This window comes from Mytilus californianus, unplaced genomic scaffold (assembly GCF_021869535.1).
Source record: "Mytilus californianus isolate M0D057914Y unplaced genomic scaffold, xbMytCali1.0.p SCAF_3, whole genome shotgun sequence".
Lineage (NCBI taxonomy): Eukaryota > Metazoa > Mollusca > Bivalvia > Mytilida > Mytilidae > Mytilus > Mytilus californianus.
Window position 1 is genome coordinate 50591475 of NW_026262679.1, and position 24624 is coordinate 50616098.

Here is a 24624-nt window from a genome sequence, read left to right on the forward strand (position 1 = left end):
AGTACTACAGTCATTCCTTAAATAATTTAATTTTGGATGTAACGCGTCTTCTGATTGGCTGACGTTGTTTTGATTATCAGCTCATAGACATAATTTTGTCATGTGACCGTGACGTTATCAACGTTTTTTCATGGTTTACTCAGGTTTAAAATGGAATTTAGAATTAAATTATAAGAAATGACTGTAATATTTTTTCTGTCTATTCGAAATAACATAAAAAATGTGTTGCACACTTTAAAATAACCCGCTACGCGGGTTATTCAGTGTGCACCACATTTTTGATGTTATTTCTTCATAGACAGAAAAAATATTACAGTCATTCCTTAAATAAACACCGAAATAATGACAAAAATTGAAAGATTTGTTTGTTTCGCATAAAAATAATGAGTATTGTATTTCAGGCTTTGCAGACGTCCGTCGGTAGTTTTACTATCGAAAATATCCGATATGCGTCACCAGGTTAACTCAATTTGCGACAGTTAAACTACCAATGGACGTTCGGAAAGCTTCAAATCTGATACAGTTATCAATTAATCCTTTCCCATCGCATGGCGTTTACATATCACAATTGATGCAGGCGTGAATGTTCACATAAAATATACGGGTGCAGAACAATTAGTCTATTTAATGTTATTCAATTGTATGCTCTGAATGGATTAATGATATATAAATATCCATCGGTTGTTCTACTTTTGCAAATAAAATATTTTTGAAATTTAAAAAAAAAGTGCCGGGTTTACACTAGTGATATATTATCGTCAATTGCCAAACGAACCACGATTCTTTCCAGAACAAACGGCTATACTGGTATCTTAAAATCTAAACAGAACATATCCTTCTGTGACATAAAAAACTTATAAACTTACTGTCTCTGGTGGAATTTCACCGTTTAGTTCGTCGTCGTCTGCAATAATCAGTTGTTTGTTGTCGATGACATCATCACTGTCGGTTGCACTTACTGTTCCATTGCCATTTATCGACCGCCTACGTCGCAATAATGAGCAAGTTGTATGAAAATTTCCTGCATTAGCTGTTTGTGATAAACAACTTTGTAGTGGCGCTTCCAAACCACAACGAAAAGTCTCCCTCTCTGGAGTACTATCACCGCAGATACAATACTGCCGAAGATTAATATTTTCACTTAATATTAATGGTTTATCAACAAAAAAATGTTCGTTTTCTTTAACCCTGTAAATAAACAACAACGAAAATATAATATGGCATAGGAAACCATACTACGTAACAAACTCTTTAACAATAAGCCTGGTGACTTGGATATGTTTTAACAGGAAACATTGATTTGATTTTTTAATATTAACAACCTAAGAAAAACAGATCAAGTTCATTCTAACCTGTATCTCCTTCAGTTTGATCAAATGTTGGGTTTTTTGTAAATCGTCAAAATCGTTCTTTAAGTATTATAGCATATTCTGTCATGAAACATAATCATTTTACGCACGCATAACGCTTGCAATTTAAATTCTAGAACCCTTATGTAAATATAGTTAATTTATGTTAAGCATGTTTATTTTTATTCCTGGCATTAGAATATAAATAGAGACGTAGATATATTCATTTATGAATGGTCTTACCTCCAGTTCCTACTAAATGTGTAACCATTATAGTAACTAGGATGTAATGTACTTCCATCTCTTAAAGTAAAGTCGTCAGCACTATTTCGAGTTCCATTTGTAATCCTACCACACAGACCTTCTGAATTTTCAACATCTAGTATTGATGGTTTGACCTGTATATGTGATATGAAGTGTCCCATCCAATAGTAGTAATAGGTGGAAAATTTGATCTCCGTTCCAGAAGGTAAAGTGACCTTAATCAGAGAAAATATGTTTTTCGAAATATTTCATAATAACGAAAATGTTCCATTTTAAAAATGAATTAATAACTAAATAGATAAGGGGAACATATTTCAAATGGGAATAATAATCAACTGTACAGATATTCTAAAAAGAAATATTTTGTATAGACGTGTGGGACAATAATATAATAAAAAAAACAAAGAAAAAACTCACCAAAGATTAATAATTCTGTACGCTACACGTGAATCTCGTTTTCATAAAACTCATTAGTGACTCTCAAATCAAAACAGATTAGATGAAAGGTCAAATCAAATAAGTAGACGAAGAGCTTTAAATGCCGAAAATGTAAAAAAAATCTGCTTTACCTAGTGATGGAATACACCAGACTTTTACGAATAATTCAACAATAATAAATAGTAAATTTACAGAAAAAAAACATATCAATAAAATTTCATTTGATCGCTAAAGGGGTGAATACTGAATTGGGGCCAATGTGGTATGGAGAGGGAGAAACGGCCACCAGCGTTTTAAAAACTCGTCAAAGATACCAGAATTATGATTGGAACACCAGACGCACATCTACTTAATACCAAATAAAACCTGCATGTTTTGAATAGTTGTACTTTCTATTAACAGTAAATTTACAGCTGATATCAATGATATATTCATTTCAACACAAACGTGCTGACTAGCCTGGTGATACAACAATGGGGGTAACATCCACCAGCGGTGGCATCGACCCAGTGGTTGTAAAAGCTCTCCACAGATAAGATTATAATTTTGTACGCCAGACGCACGATTCGTGTACACAGGACTTATTAGTGACGCTTAAATAAAAACAGATGGAGGCCAACTCAAATAAGAAGTTGAGGAGCTTTAAGAACCAAAAACTTAAAAAACAATCCATCCCAAGTGGTAGAAAAAACCTCCGAAACGTCCGCCAATTTTGGCATCGACCTAGTGGTTATAAAAACTCGTCAATTTAAGGATACCAAGATTATAATTGTGTACACCAGACGCACTTTCCGTCTATATAAGACTCACCAGTGACGCTCGAACAAAAAAGTTGGAAAGCAAAATCAAACATAAAACATTAAAAACCGACAATTTCAAAAAGTGGACCAAATTAAGCTAGGACAATCTAAACCGCGGGGTAGAAAGAGCTTAGCGTTTTGTAAAATTCAACAAGTTATAGATAATAAATGTACGAAAACATGAACATATAAATGATACTTCATGTCAACAGATCATATAAATAGATCAAACACACTCAGAGTGGTGGTTAAAACATCTCTAGGGTGGTTATTCTATAGGTTTGTTCTAAAATAATGAGAGTGGTAATGAGATTTTTTTACAAAACAAAGTTTTAATGTTGCTAAGGACAACGTTATTTTAAGTACTTTTTCGATTAATTCTATTATTGTATGTTTCATAGGAGATTAGAAAAACTTTTAAATATCTTAGTAAAACAACACTCTTTAAATTAAGTCAACGAGAAATTGCAACATTTTTTTCTGATACATATCTTTTATGGCAAAATATTCAAAAGAAAGACGAAATCACTATGTCGTTCGAGACCATTCAAACCAACTGATAGATTATAAAAAAAAATTCATATGGGCAAATACTTGATCAAAAAAAGATATTTTCCCTTAATAAAATCTGTGTTTAAGACAATTTGTGGTCTTAAATGAGGAAATGTTTTCGTTTTTTGCTGTATTGTTGCAAATGCAAGAAGTTTGGTGAACAAAATAAAAATTGAAGTAATTCAAAACTTAAAAAACTAATATTTGTCAGACGTATGTGTTGTGAACATCTAAATGAGTGATTTTTTAATAGTTATATAACTTTTTTGATATTCAAATTCAGTGGTCCTAGATAGCCTGAAACAGTCAATGAACAATTTGATTATAGATAATATAATTTTTTTTGAATAAGAGTTCAGTAATCATGATAATAAATATGTTTTTAATATTTCTTCAACTTTTGTATTAGGCACAGAAATAGTATTTTTCCGCGTTCAGCCCATTGCCTTGTATGATTTCTGACTGAATCCATGAATACTTTGAAGTTGTTCTTTATATATTAATGATTAAATATATGAACGGGGAGCTAGCACAGGTGCAATTATTCGGTTTAGACTTGTAGAAATCGCAAGTATTCTTTTTTTCCAAAAGCAGATTTGTAATTCCCTACGTCTTTTAACATTATTTCAACAAAATGCAAGGACGGCGATTATCTCTTACTTCGATGACTATTTTTCGATTGTTTCAAACGAAGTTTGAACAATCAATTTGATAGATATATGATTAAAATACAAAAAGTCATTTTCCATTTATCGAGTTGGTTACAAATCCTACGATTTTGAAGCATGTTGTCATGATATTTTTTGATACCCTCCAACGAGTATTTTCTAAATTGCAGATAAATTATTCCGAGACGGCGACAATCTAGCCAATTAAAACATTATAATCTTTCTCACCGTGTATGTGTTTCCGTTTTCTTCAATAGTCATAGTTGCATCGTCACAGGCTCTCATTTCTATTAGAGGAGGATGCGTATGTGTTGAGTACCTCGTTATTTCATCACATGTTCTTACCACAAACATTGAACTACCACTCCTTATGGCTATTCCACAATTACATGATGCAACAGAGTTGCATTTTCCAAAAAGAGCATTTACCTGATACAAAATTAATTAACACATATGATTTTTGTTCTTTAGAATATATGTTAAACCAATGCATTAAAGCTTAACAATATAGTTTTCAAGTTACAGATATTTGTTTTAAAATAAACATGTATAATATTCAATATAACAAGTGATTTGTTATTGATTTGTTATTGATTTGATGTTATTTTACATTATGATCTTTTGTCGTCACTTGACATTTTAAGGCTAACATTGCTGCCATAATCAATATAGAACATAAGAGTAAAAATTAGAATATTAGAGTAAAAAAAAAAAAAACCCAAAGTGAATGAAACAAGAGTTTTCTGCAAAAAAAGTAAAGATACTTAAGCGGTATTAGTAGACCTAAAAATCATGGTGTGAATGATTGTTAAGATTTGCATAGTAGTTTCAGATAAGAATATCGTCTATTGCGTGGTTTGTATATGACACAGCAAGTACTTACAGTTTCTATTTTGTTAAGACTTGCATATAAGTTTAAGATACAAATATCGTCTGTTGTTTGGTAAATGAGACAGCAAGTACTTGCAGTTTCTAATTTGTTAAGACTTGCATAGTAGTTTCAGATATATATTGACTGGTATTTGTGACACCGAAAACTTGCAGTTTTTAATTTGGTGAGTTCCATGCTATTTGATCGGTACCCCAGCTTTAAACAATTAATATACTGTAAAAGATAAATGCTGCAGATTTACTTTTTACTGCATGTATGCACATTTCCAGCACTATTACAAATATACTGTTATGCATAAAACCAAATTCTACAAACGAGGTGAATTGAATGAACATGTATCCTACGAAATAGAGTGTATCTAAGCATTTAGGAAAGTGATAGGAAAAACGGAATCTGATTTGTCATTAAAAGACATCCGGGTTTATTTTTAGGGTGCTAGCTTTGCGATTTTTTCCCATTTTATGTATATTCTATTTATTTAATCCTGATGTGAATAAAGTTCATGTGTCATGTTAATTATTACATCAGCTAATTACATTTCTGCCTTCAAATTTTTTAGGGTGTGACTCATTACGACAAAACCAAACGACAACGAAAGGTCTTTAAAACGTAGAACAGAGCATTATTAAGTACATGGACACATGATCTGTATTTCATTCATATGTGGTATTTGATTTATTGCAGTTAAACAAATCTACAGTTATCCAGTACAATGCGTATGCTTTTGCCACTAAATAAAGCATTATAGTTTGAAAACAACATAATAGATCACGAGTCGCCTGTAAACAAGTTTATTACTATACTACAATCTAAAGAGGTTTAATGCAATCCAGTATATGACACACAATGCTATTAACAGGTCTACTACAATCAAGTATATGATTTCCTGTAAAATCAGATATGGTGAAAACAGTTAATGTCACCGCATTATGAACTATCTGTCGCTACCTGGATATATGTTTATATTCAACAATGATCACTCCAAAACATTAAAGACAAGAATATAACTCATGATAAAAATTTTGTTGTTGTATATCTTGTTTTGCTGATCATATTTGCGTATTATAGTTTTTCTCTTTCTATCATAAATTTTGTCCCAAAATAGCTAAAATTTATGATTTAAGGGCAATTACTCTTCAATAAGCCATCCTATGTTTTGGTCAAATGACATATTCTGTAGTTATTGTATGGTTGGTAATATTTGTTGCTTACGGTATCTTATTATTTATCTTTGTTTTCGAGATAATCGGCAAAGCCATACGAATGAGTCTAAAGTTGTCATTTGAAGTCAACGATTATTATAGGTTGCACTTCGTAAATACAGTTGTTTCACAAGCCACGCCTCTTTTGGGGAGATATATAATATTCATAGATATTTTGTTTTGTTAACGTACTAGTTCCCAGATATGATCTCTATGTTTCATCTCATAGAGAAATAACTTGGAAATGTTACCAGTATAAAAACACATGGTAGCGGCGATAATTGAATTCTGCGGAAGACCCAAAGTAAAGGTAGGGGTAGTACAGAATTTTAGTATAAGTTTAAACTCTTAAAAGTTCGGGGCATATAAATATGCCGCACAGCCCTATGTTTTGATTTTTTAATAAAATTAGTAGTGGATATCAACTTTCCGTTCTAGGATATAATTTTTTACGAAACTTCTAGTAAAAATGGCACAGATTTAGCCGCAAAGGGAGTTCCTATGGGAAATTGCATTGTCTATATTTACAGAAGTGCAACCTATAAAAGGTCATTCAACGGTTTCAGTGATGATGCAATTGTAGAACTTTTTTTGCTAGTCATTATTGCTATTTACAATTTTTACCCATCTATTATAATTTTCTAAATAATTGACAAAATCACAAAAATTAGTAAAAAACCCTCATTTTAAGGTAATTTCTCCTAAATGGATCATCGAATTGTTTCGGTCATACTGGAATTTTTCAAATCTTTTTGCGTGGTTGAATATTTAAGCTGTTTACATCGTTAAGTATATATATATATATATATGATCTAAAAAATAGTAATCAATCCATCTAGGCGTGGATCAGTTTAAAAATTAAAACTGTTGAGGTTACAAACTTGAATGTCCTAAGAGAGTAACTTTGATATACTTATGGGTGTTATAAAATATTTCTTTTCTTTTACCCAAATTTACGCAATAGTTCGCTTTATAAATAGCTTCAAAATATTTTTTTTATCCGTAAGTCAAACGAATATATCATGAAAGATATGTTCGATTCGCTCGTGTATATAACAACGTATTTGATTTTAACGAAAGAAATCTCTGTATTACTGAAAAATTATTACACCAGGGTTTTCGATATCACAAACTAGTCAAAACATTTACTAAACTTTATCATCGGTACAAGGACATCATTCGTAAATATAAATCAATATGCAAACATCTTATACGTTCAGGTATTTCACATCCAATCTTTTATGGTAATATTCTATACAAAGCACAAAAATGTCGACATTCACCTCAAAAGCTAACCAAACCTTTAAACAGACTTATTCAGAAGGGATATAGTTATGATACAGTTGTCAGATCATTAAAGATGGCATATTTTGGTATTAATATTGATTCACTCATAGGGTCTTTGCATCGGAAATACACACATTTATTCTAAAACCAGTTATTGGCATGATACGGGTTATGTTCTTCTCATATATTTTATGATGGTATGATACTAAACCCCTAACGGGAGGGATTGTGCTTGATTTTCATATGATGAAGACATAATCTTTCAATCAGTTCAATTGAGGTCTGGAGCTGGCATGTCTTTCTTAATTTACTTGAAAAAGTTTTTAATCAATTTTTACGTATTTAAATAAAATAAAAAAAATATGCAGTAGGAAAATTCGCTTTGGCGGATTTTTTTAAAATTTACATTGCTAATTTTAAGGTGTTTGTAAAACTTCATCAAGAGCCACATCAATTTATGAATTAGAGCAAATACATAGCTTTATTTCCACTATAATTTTGGTTTGATTAAAAAAGACTTGTTTGTCTTTATACAGTTTTGGATACTCAAATTAGATAAGTATTTATTAAATCTGCAATGATGGTTTAAACATTATTGGCAATAATATATATTAACAATTAGAACCTCAAAGTACACATATGACACTGTGATACTTTGAAGATAGGAAGACATATGAAAATGGTCATATAAATTGAATGGATATTTGCCTTATTACTTTTGTTTTACATACATAGAAGGCAGTCAGTCGGTTTTGATACCCAAACCGCTTACCTGGTACGGCAAAGTTTTATGCCTGTAAAGTATAAATTCTCCTTGTTCGTAATAATCCCAATAAAGTCTATCTGCTGTGTAAAAATGAGGGTCGTTGTATGATTGACAAACTCTTCCAGCCATCGTATGTTCTACATCGGTAACTAAAATCTAACAAAAAGAAGGAATCAATCAATATTTGTATAATCAGATGCATACTACAATGTGGTTTAAATTGCGATTTGCTTTTTGCGAGATGGGACATACAGTAAAATCATCATTTTTTGAAAGGTAAAATAGATTTATAATTCAAATCCACGTAAGCAGTCTTACTGTCCTTTGTTACTTATTTTAAAAGATTAGATGAATGTCATATTGGTCATCTTTAGCATACGCATGCGTCTAATATATATGAGTCCAAGTAAGCAGTCTTACTGTACTTATTTTAAAAGATTAGATGAATGTTAACTTAGCCTTCATTAGCACATGCTTGTGTCTACAATGTAATATATAGTTACGTTGTTACGTAAGACTGTTTAAAGTTATCCTTGTGTTTACTATGGTCATTATATCAACATAAAATATGAATTACAAATGCACTGTTCGTTGGAACTATGGAATGCATTTTCAATATTGGTAAATGAATAGATGTGAGTATTATTGCTAATGAGACCCACATTCATGTTTCAAAATCCTGACATAATCCGTATAATACCATTTTTAAAAAGTTACTAATTTAACACTGCATTAGCGAATAATGTCTTTATCGGTAATTGATAGTAACATTAATTCAACCATATATGTTCCACTACTAGTATGCATCTTAACAAACTCTAACGAACCTACATCCTGTCGATATGTTAATTTTAGCATGCTTTTTTCTGACTGTTTTATCGTTATACATTAAATCCATAAAATATCTATAGTAGACATTTTATTCTGTGGGAAAACGGTTTATCAATTAGTTGAACATGGATTTTAGTAATTGAAAGTACTCTTAGATCGGTACCTTGTGATTTTTCTTTCTGTCTTTTTGTTAGTTTTTTGTGTGTTTTGTGCCGACCTGATGAGTCAAGCCCTTACCAACTGATATTTAAACTTTGTTCTTATGGTGTGCTGTTACACTACTGTCTAAGGCTGGGGGAAAGATTGAAACGCTCTTAAACATGTGTAATCCCGCCTCATTTTGTATATGCCTGTCCAAAGTTAAAAGCTTGTTATTCAGTGGTAGTAGCTGATTGATGTTTGTCATATTTGTTTTTAGTTTACTAGTGTTGCTTTGAATAAAAACCAGGCTGTTGGTTTACTCTTTTGAATTGTTTCAAATGTTGTCATCCCTGGGCATTTTTTTTGTGCTAACTTTACGGTGTGGATTTTGCTCATTGTAGAAGACCTTACGATTACGTTTAATTGTTTTCATCCTGGTTTTTTGGTCTCTGGTGTATAGTTGTCTCATTCGCTCGTCTCTACTTTTATATTACATGTATCAAATGTTTTTTCTCATCGATGAACTGAAGAGTATTTTTCTTTTTCTGTTAAATTTTCTTAATTCCTCAGGTTTCCTGTGCATTATTACAAAAGAAAATGTTCATTACGTATGTAACTATAATACTATTCTAACCGATTAAATTTTAATTGACATCTATTGGGAAAATTCCAAATGTTCCCATAATGGTATGAATATTTGCACCAAATCATCAAGCTAGGTGGTAGATTTTTTATTGACAGAATATTTCTAATGTTTTTTGACGCTATTTCAACAGACAGTCAGTTCTTATAGAAAAGGATGAGGGTTTGTTGCGAAATAAACTTTACAGCTAAGAGCTTTAACAGATTTCTCATTGTAAACATTCCATTTTTATGTAACAATATTCAAGCAGCACCTGCATATGGAGAATTTATATCCTCTATTTGGTGTGATATGCCAGACATTGAGTTTGACATACTGTGTTTTTTTTTTCTTTACGGTAAACATGGTAAAGTCGGTAATCTTTTCAATAGTTTTACAGAAGCCACCATGATTTGAATTCATAATAAGCATGTATCAAATGACCACATATTCAAAACATAATTCAAGGATCTAGAACAATTGACTAAATCTAGCATGGACAATCAAAGATCAAAAACTTACCTTAATTTCCGGAGTTTCACTATCATCCCAAGGAGAAGCTAATCCTGGAGTATGCATTCCATCTTGCCCTTTCAATTTTAAATACGATATTCTGTCCTCGGAATCGTATCTGCCATTGATATATCCTGTAACATTTATGATGATAGGTTCATTCCATGCAAAACATGGAATACTAATATTACACGATTGCCTTTTAAGAGCTAGATCTTCTTGTTGAACATTTCCCTTGCATGTATTTTTGTCATATTTATCGTCTTTGGGATCGCTCTTCTTCTGATACATTGAATAAGTCAAGTGCATTTTGTACTGGCAAGCTTTTCTGTTTGTTTCCGAGTTCCCTACCACACACCCAACTGGAAACGTGCTTTGCAATTTTATTTCTATTGTTTCATTCTCTTTTACCTGGTATTCATATTTTTCAGGCTAAAATAGAGAGGAAACAGTAAGTCTTAAATAATACCAAAAAAAAAAATGAATGATTTCATCTTTTAATTTCTTAGTAGAAGATGGATAGCACTGAAATCTTCATAATATTATTCCACAGTTGTTAACTCTAATACTAATCTTATATATTGTCAGGATGAGAGGTGCAATCGGAATTATGACACGGAGTCTGATGTTCAAATTGGTATTATATTTATCCTCTAATCACTGGACAAGTATACATTTCTTGCCTCAGGCATAAATGGGCAATGGCAAATGCATTGTAAACAAATCAATATTCGTATTGTGATAAATCGATGTTTGATCGTCCGTCCACATATCGTTTAAAAGCTACATAATGATTTGATAAAATTTGATAAAATTAGTATGAAATATTTGAATCAATGGAAGAGATCTCCTTTTCGGTTAATGTCTTACCGGGGTAATTAGACTTTAACAGTCAGAACTATTAATATAAAAAAGAAGATGTGGTATGATTGCAAATGAGACAACTGTCCACAAGAGACCAAATGACACAGAAATTAACAACTATAGGTCACCGTACGGCCTTCAACAATGAGCAAAGCCCATACCGCACAGTCAGCTATGAAAGGCCCGAAATGACAATATAAAACAATTCAAACGAGAAAACTAACGGCCTAATTTATGTACAAAAAATGAACGAAAAACAAATATGTAACACATAAACAAACGACAAACACTGAATTACAGGCTCCTGACTTGGGACAGGCACATACATACAGAATGTGGCGGGGTTAAACATGTAAGCGGGATTCCAAGCCTCCCTCTAACCTGGGACAGTGGTGTAACAGTACAACATAAGAACGAACTATCAAAGTTGAAAGAGGCTTAACTCATCAGATGGATAAAAATACAAATACTACAAAAACAAGTGGACGTGGCCGGGTACTTGTACATATGAAGACATTTTAAAACATATCGTGCTCTAACTCGAGTGTGCTTAGGTAAATTATCTCGGAACTTCACTCTGTTGTTGGATTTGCATTGATAAACATTTCTAAGTGGAATAGCTTAACATATAAAAAAAAATGTTTTTTTTTATTGTTTTCAAGTCGTCCAATAACAATAATGTCTTCAGCTTAAGTGATAAGTTTCACTTCTTGTGAAGTTTCAAACAGCAGAAAGATGAATTTGAAATACAGTAGTATGAAAGACAGAATTGGTATTTGATGTTCTTAGATGGTCGCTAGAAATTTGATGAAACGAAGGATAAAGAATCCTTACTTTAAAAGTTTGAGCATCAATATCAAGAAAACGTTTTCTGCAAAAAAAATCTAGAAATGAAAGCGCCACATCTATTATGTTACTGATATGAAAAATAAAACTATGACTTTTGTTAAAAATACTATCGATAAAACATTTGTCCATGAATTGTGATACCTTTCTAAGTAAGGAAATATTTCTTGCTGGACACTAACCAATCAAGAACTAATACATGATGCTGTTTTGAATTTAATTGATTGTTGGTTGATTAACGTTCAGGGGTAAATATTTCAAGCAGGTTCATGACGAGAACAAATAAACATTAGATACAATAGGTAGGTCTTGTGATAAAGACCGCCAGAGAGGAATGTCGGGAAAATTTAGACTGCCACTTGAAAATGAGTGTAAATTGGATAAGAACAGAAATTTTGTCTTGCCACCAGCCACCTACCGACCCCTCAAAGAGTTGTTGCAAGGGTTCTTAATGTGCAGAGAGCGTGTCACTCTCTCTGCACGAGGCATCGGATTAACGTCCCTATTTTGACCAGACGTGGCTGCGTACTTGTTTATCCCGCACAGCCAAACGGGTTTCCCCTACTTTCTAAGGGTTCTACTGTCGGTCGGAAGAAGACCTGTATTGACCATGTTTCTATTCCCCAGTTACCCTGTTTTGGAACTTCAATAACTACATTAAATGAGTTCTGAATTTTTTATATGTAGATACTGGAAATCGTACATTGTGTGGTCAAATAACAGTTGTAAACATCTCTTAAATATAACAAAACAAAAAAATGTCTTGCGTCAAAACGTGAATAAATCGTATAACCCCCTCTTTGTGGCTCGCAACTTTCGCAAGATATTCAAGACTTATAAGCAGTTTGGTGATGTGAAATCATAAGTATAAGCAATAGGCTGATCTGAAATCATTGCTTAATTTCCATGTATGAATTCAAGAAGATAGTAATTATTCGTGAAAGTCCAAGCACATCTAATTTAAGACGATAAACTGTCTTTAACAATAAAACAGAATGTTTTGTCTTTGTACCATGCAACGCTCGAAATCATTCATGCATGATTTTTTATATTAGTTGTTATTGGCTTTGAACTAGTTGTCAGTAACTGTGAGTACTCTCAGATCTGTACTTAGTGTCTTTTTGTTGTTGTGATGTACAAGTACCCGGTCACGTCCACGTGTTTTTGTTATATGTATTTCTATTTGTATCCATCTGATGAGTTAAGCCTTTTTCAACTAATTTTTATAGTTCGTTCTTATGTTGTACTGTTACACCACTGTCCCAGGTTAGGGGGAGGGTTGGGATCCCGCTTACATGTTAAACCCCGCCACATTCTGTATGTATGTGCCTGTCCTAAGTCAGGAGCCTGTAATTCAGTGGTTGTCGTTTGTTGCTGTGTTACATATTTGTTTTTCGTTCATTTTTTGTACATTAATTAGGCCGATAGTTTTCTCGTTTGAATTGTTTTACATTTGTGATTTCGGGGCCTTTTATAGCTGATTATGCGGTATGGGCTTTGTTCATAGTTGAAGGCCGTACGGTGACCTATAGCTGTTAATTTCTGTGTCATTTTGGTCTCTTGTGGAGAGGTGTCTTATTGGCAATCATACCACATCTTCTTTTTTTAAATGTATTAAAGAAAAGATTCAAATCGACCAAAGTCTGGAAAAGCTGTGAAAACCTTTAACAGAGATTTGCCTTTAATAACAGAAACCCTTAATTCAACAAAATCAAAACAAAACGACTGTTCTTATTAAAATTATTCGATTGTACTATATATATATATATATAGCTACCCATTGGTAAAAGGAATAATATTAGTTATCTTGGTGTAATCAGGGTAGTACCGAATTTTACATCTGTGTGAAATTCCGTACTACCCTGATTACACCAAGATAATGAATTTATTTCTTGTGAATAAATAATCTCATCATAGATACCAGGATGAAATTTAACGTTCCTTTTCTAATGTTATACCGGGATGTAAAATTGAAAAATGCTTACGAAAAACTTCAACTACATTTTTCGACACCGATGTTGCTGCGCATTGACCAAATTTAGGGGAATTTGAAATGTTTTTCTTTTTCTATTTTTGGGAAAACAATAGTTTTTGAATTTTGAATTTATCTTTAAATTTGCCAATCCCCCTCCCCCTAATTTTGTTTATATTAATTTGAAATTTTGGCACAATTCTATCCCCGGGTGAAAAAGAGAGGGTTTTTTTTTTACACCCGGGTAATTAACCAATCAGATTGCAGGATTCTTGCTGCATAAGAAATAACACCACTTATACATAGGCCTACATAGTCCCATTGCTTTCTATACTATATTCTACCCATTCAAGAATTCATAGCTTTTTTGTCTTAAGTACATATAAAGTGTTAGTCATTTCATGTCAAAACTAAATCTTATCCTGACTTGTGCTGAAAAAATCAACTTACTTAGTACCTTTAATTGCAAATTAGAGCGCACTGATTCCCGAAATTTGGGTAGTATAAACACAGGTACTTCTGATCTGAGCAACAGGGGAAATATGCCCTCCTATCTTTATTTCATATATTTTTCTAAAATTCAAAAGAAACTTTTAAAAAGGGTTTTATAGTGAACTCAGGTCTTTATGCTTTTATTTTATTTGAGACCAAAATTAACGAAATATTTTACTTATTGAAGAAGTTACAGCTATGCATATGAACTATTTAGTGTAAAATATGTACTACTTTCCTGTATGCTCTTTCTAACCGGGCCGTATGAGTGGTTCTATGTCTTTAATTGCTTCACAGTTTGTCCCGGGACCTTCTATAGTTCACTATACGATACAATAGGCAAACCCAATACCATAAAGTAATCTGTACAAGATCCAATTTGAAATATTACAAAAAGTTAAACAATGTAAATGAGAAACGAACGGCCTGGTCTTAACTACAACAATGAATGAAACACAAATATGGTAAACAGCAAACAACGACAAAGTCACAGCTGGTTCATAAGTTCCATGGCACATAAAGAATGTGGCATGGTTTTACATGTTTGTGAGTGTTTAACCATTTGCCTAACCTGGGACAGAGGTGTAAAAACACAACATAAGAACATATACGATAAAATTCAGTTGGAACACATGGCTTTACTCGCCAGACTGATAATACCATGTTAACGCAAAAACACATACATTCTGTATGTGCCTCTCCAAAGTAAGGAGTCTGTAGTTCTGTGGTTATCGTTTGTTGCTGTATATCATATATGTTTTTCGTGTATTGTTTTGTACATAAACCAGGTCGTTACTTTTCTCGTTTGAATTGTTTTAAATTTTTCAAATAGGAGCCTTTTATTGCTTGATATGCGTAATGGGGTTTGCACATTGTTGAAAGCCGTATGGTGACCTATAATAGTTGCTAACTTCTACGTCATTTTGTCTCTGGTGAGAAGTTGTCTCATTGACTCATCTTTTTATTTTCATATGAACCCGGTAACATTATGTACGTGCCTGATCATAGTCAGGAGCCTGTTATTCAGTGGTGTCGTTTGTTTCTGTTAACCTGTTGACAATATTTGTTTTTCGTTCATTGCTTTGTTCATAAATCAGGTCGTCGGTTTTTGCTTTTGAGTTGTTTTACATTTTGTCATTTCAGGCCTGTTATAGCATGCTATCTGGTATGGTTTTTGCTCATTGTTTAAGACCGTAAAGCGACCTACATCATATGGTCTCTTCTTGATAGTTTTTTCGTTGTAAATCATTCCACACCCTCTTATTTATTTTTTCCGGAATTATAAAGTATGGGCATTGATACCCATTTCAATGTCTAATGACTTTCTTTAGAAACGTAGGTGTTAACAAATGACTAACATCTTCCCTAATTAAACCAGAGACACAGCTATATTCTTAAGGTAAGGCGATTTCTGCTCCACTCTGACACCCATTCCGCTGCCTAGGATAACATTCTGATAGTTGATAAACGTAGGAAATCAAGGACGGATTCAGAAAGAAAGCTATTGCAAACAGAGATAACTGTCCCCCTAATTCACTGCGAGACTACATTAGATGACAAAACGAATTTTCAAAAGATAGACTAATAGTAGACGTAATTATTCAATTCAGTTTTGGGATTTTTTCAGTACGGTTGCAGTATAATTGCAAACCTTTTTTAAAACTTCAAATAGTTGATTGATGAGCTCAAACTTAAATCTTTATAAGGATCTTGTATACGCTGATAAGAATGAAACTATTTCACCCGGATAGAGGGTAATTTAATAAACATATTAAACTTTTCCCTGATCAGGGCTGCAAAGAAATTAATAAGTTTAATTAAAAAAAAAAAATATTTTTAAGAAATCTGTTTTGCACATAGGAGGTAAACTTTATATTTTGTATATATTGTTTTAATTGTTGAGGCTTGTTGATTATGAGGCTAGTAACAAAATATTTACCAACGATTGAACTAATTTTAATAATTGGAGATAATCATGTGAAAGAGTACAAATCAGTGCAATGTAAAAATGAATTGTCCCCTGATAAATAATTGTATTCCAGTCGATACTCAATATAGATGCAAACAACATACATTCAAGTAAATATGATATAGGAGACGGTTTAAGTAATAAGCCATGAATGTCTTACCATTTAAAACATTTCATTTAGATAAATATCCCTCAAATAAATATTATATCTTTAAGTAATAGAAGAGAGGATCAGCATGCATCACGAATTTACTGAAAAATTGCAAATAATCTTTCCATCAGTATCCGTTTTACATAATACCTTATTGTACTTACAAATAGTCCTGCGGCATAAGGTACACTGGTCTGTTCAAGTCCTGGTGTGGATTCGAATGCTTTTCTTAATCGCACAGAACATTTTACCTAATAAGTAAATGTTGAAATATGATATAAGTAAAAAGAGATGGTGAAGATTTGCGACAAACAATTAAAACGGCAAAGTGTTTGATAAATAATCGCATCTTACCATTTAAAAATGTATTAAATCAATTTAAATACAAAACAAACTTGTAAAACGTGTTCATTAAATTAATAAAATGATCGAATAGCAAATACATCACATGTAAATGCTTAAAATATTTACTAAGATAAAACCGTTATCTCATACAAAAGCATGGGGAGATTCAACTACTGATCTATCCTATATCGTAACTATTTTTGAAAGAAGTTTAATATATACGTGTAATATATTTTACATAGGCGGTTGTAAGGGGGGGGGGTGGGGGTGGGGGGGGGGTGGGGTTGCTGGGGGCCCCGGCCCCCTTTTCGTTGGAAAAATGTGGTTGATTATATAGGGAATCACTGAAGCATGACTGGAGCGCCCCCTCCCCCCCACCCCCCCCCCCCAAGGTCAGTCAGCGGGCCCCCCTTATGAAAAGTTCTGGATCCGCCACTGTCAGACTTACCACCATATTTAGCTTGTATTTTCCAACCCAATCAACCTCTGTAAGATTTGTATCTTCAATATTATCGAATAAGACATTCTTAAACGTTGTAACTGTTTGTTCATTGATATACCAGTGGACATCATAATATTCTGCTTCAACTCTGTTGAATTGACAACTAAATGCCGTCTGAAGACTTTCCTCAAAATATGGGAGATTTCGAATTACTGGTCCAAGAATCAAATCAACAACGACAGTTGGAATTAGTGTAACCTTTGGGTAGTTGGCTGTAAGAAAAAGTGTTTTAATGATATTTATTTTTATTTGTAAACACAGAAGAAATTTAAATATTTTTAATTTGTGAAAACAACATTATTTTTACATGAAATTAGGACTGCCAGATCTTTTTCTTTAAGGAAACAACTTACATATGGTGTGTGACTAAATAGTTATAAAGTTATGTTTTTTTTTAAAATTGTCCTCATATATTTAAAAAGGTGCACTAAGTTACTGATCGATCGTCTGTCCCATTCATTTATGGGGCATGATTGTTAATGAGACAGCCATCCAACACAGTCCAAATGAAGCGGATTTAATCAATAATATGACATAGTACGGCATTTAACAATGATCAAAACCAATTCCACATAGTCAGTTTAAACCATTTAAAAATATTATGAAGCATTATTTCATACAAAATACCACTGTGCAACTTATTGTTTAACTTTTTAATGTTGTAAATGATTTTGAGAAACACATTTAAAAAAATGGAATTATTTCCAAGCTAGCTTAACATATATCATCCTTCTGCAATTTCTAAAGATGTGAAACTTTAAGTGATACCTCAGTACATATTGACACATGTAACTCTTTCTTGTCTTTTTTTTTCTTTTTGGTAAGAATCGTTTCTTTTGTTTTCTATTTGAAATATGGATTTATTTTCACATTTCCTTATGTTACTAGGGGTAGCCATTTTCCATTTGCAAATTTTCCTAATGAAAAAAAGGATTTTAGTTAAAAGAGAGGCGAAAGATAGCAAAGCGACATTCAAACTCATAAGTCGAAATTAAACTGACAACGCCATGGCTAAAAAAGAAAAAAAAACCAACAGACAAACAATAGTACACAAAACACAACATAGAAAACTAAAGTCAAGCAACACGAACCCCACCAAAATTCGAGATGATCTCAGATGCTCCGGAAGGGTATTTTAAGTTTTAATACAAAATGGAAATATGCACTTATGTTTTGTTTTTAGTCGATTTTTGGGATAGCTACATATTTTACCGGGTTTTCTTTATTTACGGTACTTTGAATCTTTAATGTCATTTTTCAATGGGTACACCCTATACATATGTTCAACACTACAGTTAGTGAGATCCCCGTGAAAACTTATTTGAAAAGGATTGTGTGGTTGTACAGTAAGTTAGTATAAGTAATAGTTATATAAAAAAGAGAAATATACTAAAAGGACAATAAAAAAATCATAAGTTGAAGAGAGACGTCAGATTATTGTAAAGCAAAAGTTTTTACTCACCAGAGCAGTCTGGGTAATATCCTGTTTCCGATGACTGTCCATCTGGACATGGAATTTTTTGCGATCCTGAATACAAATTAAATTTTTATAGAAAAAAACTATGAACTTCAACATTAACATATTAACTGACTGTCTGACTAAGAATAGATAGATTCTTTTAGCAAGTATCTTTTTGAGAAGGAAAATTTATCCTGAAAAATGCTTTTAGACTTAATGCTTAGACATGGAAAAGAGAGAATAGCATACATTGATCTATGAATCTTTTAAAGATCAGTGCTAAAATGAAGGTTTCTTTTCATTTCTTCAGATTGCTTTGAATATTTTTAAGGGGGAATACAGAAGACAGGAAGACCCAGTCTTGTGTAGTGCCCAGAGTAAATCTGACAACACATCATTAAAGGGAACACAATCTTGTTTTAAACAAAGATCCAGGAATGTATGCCAATCATAAAAGTACACAGATCAATGATGGAACAACTGCTGCATAATTTTCATCCTTCTGAATAAGTATATTAAGCAAAACTAAAAGGATAATTCCTAATCTTGTCTGTTAATAACAAATATCCCCGCCATAAAAATTGTGACTTTGGCCTTTCTAACTGTTTTGATTCGAGCGCCGATGATGAGTCTTACGTACAAAATTACGCGAACGATGTTAAATGCTTACTTAAAATACCTACATATAAGACATTAACAATATAGTGGAATGGAGAAATAGTATTGAAAGTAATAAGTAAAAAGACTAATATAAAACAAGTAACAAGAAGGTTCTGGATTTTCTCACCGAACACCAGAACAGTATAAAACTATTCTTTTTTTTTGAAGTTTTTCCATTGGTTGTTATATTGTAGACCTGTTCCATATTCTTCCTATTCTCTTACATTAGTAAATATACTTTTTGTTATGATATATTTATCTTAACTTCGATATTATGAATAATACATGATTAAAACACTTACCAAAACAATAAGCTGATTTGTCCACAGGACTACTAACCAGGTTGTACACGTAGAAATTGTCATCGCAGTTTTTTATTTCTATATTCCAAGAACTTGCACAATGTTCGAAGAATGACTGCATACACAATTCTTTGCTTGAAATACCTTCGGAAACTGTCGGTAAGGTATCTGTAAATAATCAAAATTACTGAAGAAATTTGATTGATTGATTGATTGGTTGTTGCTATTTAACTCCACTTTCAACACTCTTCGATATAACGTAGCGGCCTGGTTTTATTAGTGGAGGAAGCCGTAGTAACCGGAGAGACCCCTTGTGTTGGCATTTAAACTGGCAATCCTAGTCAGTTTGAAGAATTATGCAATCGAATGCCAATACCAATGTAAATCAACAATTATTATTCTTCGTATGACGGAAAAAATTGGTTCACAATTAAAAAAAAAAAAATCGACGGATAGAAAAAAATTACAGAAACGATTAACATACCATTTAACCAGATTGGATACCACGTTCCACACTTCAAGGGTCCTGGTGCTTCTCTTGGCATAGAACTTTCAATACTGCTTTCAACCTTGTACCATCCATCAGACAGAAACACGTCATTTATAGGCGTATCTTTGGATAAGTCAATCGGGTATCCAGATGAACGTTTCTCAGCATTTGCAATGATATCGTTATTACTGCATGGATCTATGAAAAGAGAAACACTTTTTCTGATAAATATAGATTATAACATGGCATTTTTCATATCAGACCCTTATCAGCCCTAGGTCACGATATCAGCCCGAGAGCCGACAGGCTCGAGGGATGATTTTGACCATGGGCTGATAAGGGGTCTGATATGAAAAATTACATGTTATGTTCTTTTTATCATATACTTCAGCAGAAGACATACAGACAAGATGCATTTGTTGTAATATTTGTTTTGTATTTTCTAATAATATATTGTCCTGATTCCTAGTATTATTTTTTTATCCAACTTTGTTGTTTTACACAAAAAAGTACCACTGATGTGTATTTTCCGGATTTAGCCGAATGACGTCGAAATGTCAGGCGATAGCGAACGGAAGCAGCTGATATAAAACGGAAGCATTTGATATAATCCGGAAGCAGTTGATAACAAAAGTCATATCACACGGCTAAAACCAGAAGCAGTTGATAACAAAAGTCATATCACACGGCTAAAGCAATTCTTGAAATATAATGAATAAAAATATGTACAAATAAGTTTTATCATGGGATACAATTATACCATTATTTTCTATAAGTATATGATAAATAGATATATACAATGTATACATGTAAGAAAACTATATTAAAAGTAACGCTATTTAACGCTTTTGTACTAAAGTCATTACAGACATACATGATAGATCATTTAATAAATGTAATGGAAATTTGATATATACATATTATTTACTGACTAACTATTTAAGAATATTTAATTTATATTTTTGAGTTCGAGATAAAGTAAAAATACTTGCCCGAACTAACTGTTTTATGAGTGACGAAAATGAGAAGTGAGAAAAATGTTAGAATATTCATCTTTGATTGTTTTTGGCTTTTGGTGATTTCATTCTTATATACCTTGCAATTTGCTTTTTTGCCAATATTCTGCGATTGCATTCAACTAATGCCAAATTAAAAGTAAACTTCTGTAATGGTATATTTGAAATTTGATATGAAACTTTTACTATCATTTATAGTTTAGAATGTTGCACGTTTGATTGATTAGTTTGTTAAAACAATGAATGATTAAATCAATCAGGAAGATTTCATTAACCAGGAAGAGTAGACTTATTTAATATATAAATTGAAAAATGGTGTTGGTGTGTATATAACTGGTTGACATAAGTGGGTTGTAGGTTTGAAACATTTATGTTTTTTCTTATTTTCAGCCTCTTTGTATCAAGATATTTTTTTTCTTATGTTCAGGTTCGGTCTATTTGTACCAAAATATAACTGTTAAAACCATATTTATCTATGTTATAGCATTGTACGTAAAACTAACAGCAATATCTTCACGTGTCCCGTTTATTCTTGTTACTCCAACACAAACACCCCGGCAGTTCCAGCTCCGTTCCGCAAGGAAAATAGTTCCGGAACGGAAACGATCACTGTGCGGAGTTTGACTCCAACGGTTTAAAAACCAATTAAAGGGGAAGAAATTCATGTTGGGTAATTAGGAACTCACGCGTTTCCGCTACTTATGACTCATTAGTGGCACCCAAATAAAAAAAAAACAATGATGCAGTCGATGAACATTGAACAAAAAATATTGCAAAAAAGTTTTGGCGAACTTGCCTAGGAATGGAAAAACCATAGTATTTTGAATGATTTTGAAGGTTTAATGAACAGTAACTTTACCAAAACTGACGTATCAATCAATATTTTATACACAAAAGGGCTGACTACTAGGCTGGTGTACTTGCGGAGACGAAACGTCGAACAGCAGTGGCATCGACTTAGTTCTTGCAAAACACGTCAAAATAACAAGTTAAATTTGTACTGTTTCTCAGTGGCGCCCAAATTAATCAAACCAATTGGAAAGCCAGATCAATTTGGAAGTTGAAGAGCATTCCGTACACGAAAGCATTTACAATAAGCATTTCACATTGTATCTATTTAGTAATCAATTAAAGGTGTCCTTTCTGTACCTAAGAGCATTCTAGCTTTCTGAATTGTTTATTTTTTTTGTCTTCAGACGTGTTTAAAATTCATTGAAAGATCTAAAATATTACAATCTTTATGACTTTTTAGCTCTAAAATGAAAATTACTTAAAAATTACTTATTTTAAAAACTATAATTTGATTGACAGCAACTATAAACAGTAAAAATGAACAACAAATTTTTATTAACAGGACTGGATCCACCTTTGAACTTCTTATGAAATCTAGCAAAAATGTGCATATAACTCTATAGTATTTTTTTTTAATATAAAGTTGTCGTTGAAAATTGTATTAATTGCTTCATCCGTATATCAAATAGTATAATTAAGTGACTGCTGTCGGAAAATAAAAATTGGATTTACCAGGCAATATAAGAAGATGTAGTATGATTGACAATGAGACAACTCTCCACAAGAGACTAAATGACACAGAAATTAACAACTATAGGTCACCGTACGGCCTTCAACAACGAGCAAAGCCCATACCGCACAGTCAGCTATAAAAGGCCCCGAAATGACAATGTAAAACAATTCAAACGAGAAAACTAACGGCCTAATTTATGTACAAAAAATGAACGAAAAACAAATATGTAACACATAAACAAACGACAACCACTGAATTACAGGCTCCTGACTTGGGACAGGCACATACATACAGAATGTGGCGGGGTTAAACCACTTAATTTAGGTTAAGGTCGCTTAATTTATAATTTTCATTTCCTTTTTTTTTCGTTTAACGCATATTCATAGCAATTGAAACATATGATGAAATAGATATGAAACTGAACAATTGAATTATTATTCATATCGAATAGTTACTGTGTGCAAATGGTGGAAGAAGTAAATCAGAACAATACCAAAAAGTCTCTCACATAAAGGTGGAAGACCTAATTACTATATTCGCTCATTGAATCCGTTACTGTATTTCATTTCATTTGGATTCGTTGAAAGGGGAATAATTCGAACTTGTCACGGTATGGTATCAGAATATTAAATTAAACTATGAAGGTCATTATCAAATTTAGAATATTTTTTTTTAGTTTCGCAATTATTATTCTGAATTGTTTGGTACGTAAATAAACAATAGTGAAAACAATTACACAAAATAGCATCCCAGATGCAAAGGTATGAGTATTTGTCCAATTTGAGGAATAATTAATAACAAAAAAAGACATAAAATAGTACAAAAGAAAACATAAAACATCTAACACCGGAGTGCAAGACATAGAAACCTCGGTCACCTGAGGGTTATATTTCGAATATCTATGGGGGGCGGAGATGCTTGAAAATTTTACTAAAAGATATTGCGATTTCGAAGTCATGCATTCGTGTCGATTTCCTTACCTAGTCTTCATTTGCTCTTCCTCGAAACTGATCTTCCTTATCGGATTCTTTATGAATGTGCTTTCTCAGTTGTTAAATATACATTCTCCATAGGTCATAATTATACTGCTATTGTTCAGTCATTGCATCATTGTATTAAGTGGATGATAATCAATTTGTTACTTATTATTTGAATCTTCAATAAAAATCCATCTGCACATTTTTAGGCATCCTTTTACGATAATGATCTTTATTTTTGCCTCTTTTTCATCTGATAATCCACGAGCAACTACTAAGATGTAATAATCTGTTTCTCTAATGATTTTCAAATGATAACATTACATGTATGTTTCTTTATAACACGTTATTTTGATTTGCTAACAGCAATCTTGCGTCGTTCTGAAATTAACCTTCATTCCGTATTGAAATGTACATTCATGATGACACGAGCGTCCAAAATAAAGTGCACAGGTAAATAAAAGAAACTTGATAGAAATCGTGTTTTCATGATCCTAGCAAAAAAATGTAACTATAAATATTGAATGCTTCTTTTAGTAGTTTTATAGGGTTGTAAAAGCCTTGACCGTGCGCACATTTTTAGAATGAAGCGCTCCGCTTCATACAAAATGTACTTCGGCCAACGCTTTTACACCCCAATAAATTTACAAAAAGAAGCATTTAGTTCTTAAATAAATTTCCGTTTTTGATAAACGAAAATCCCATTCGAGTGCCTTTCGCATTCCAGAT

General features: G+C 32.4%; 1 protein-coding gene across 1 annotated transcript in view; it reads right to left on the reverse strand.

The window, feature by feature from the left end:
- LOC127733521 (uncharacterized) overlaps positions 1 to 22552 on the reverse strand; it is a 30265-nt gene extending 7713 nt beyond the window's left edge. Inside the window, exons 1-9 of the mRNA XM_052242873.1 lie at positions 22543 to 22552; positions 20372 to 20575; positions 18929 to 18994; positions 17413 to 17678; positions 10335 to 10757; positions 8225 to 8374; positions 4300 to 4500; positions 1593 to 1828; positions 867 to 1188 (exon numbers count right to left, since the gene is read on the reverse strand). Coding sequence (XP_052098833.1) covers positions 867 to 1188; positions 1593 to 1828; positions 4300 to 4500; positions 8225 to 8374; positions 10335 to 10757; positions 17413 to 17678; positions 18929 to 18994; positions 20372 to 20575; positions 22543 to 22552 — 1878 coding nt within the window. The remainder of the gene's footprint in view (positions 1 to 866; positions 1189 to 1592; positions 1829 to 4299; positions 4501 to 8224; positions 8375 to 10334; positions 10758 to 17412; positions 17679 to 18928; positions 18995 to 20371; positions 20576 to 22542) is intronic.
- Positions 22553 to 24624: the final 2072 nt, after the last annotated feature.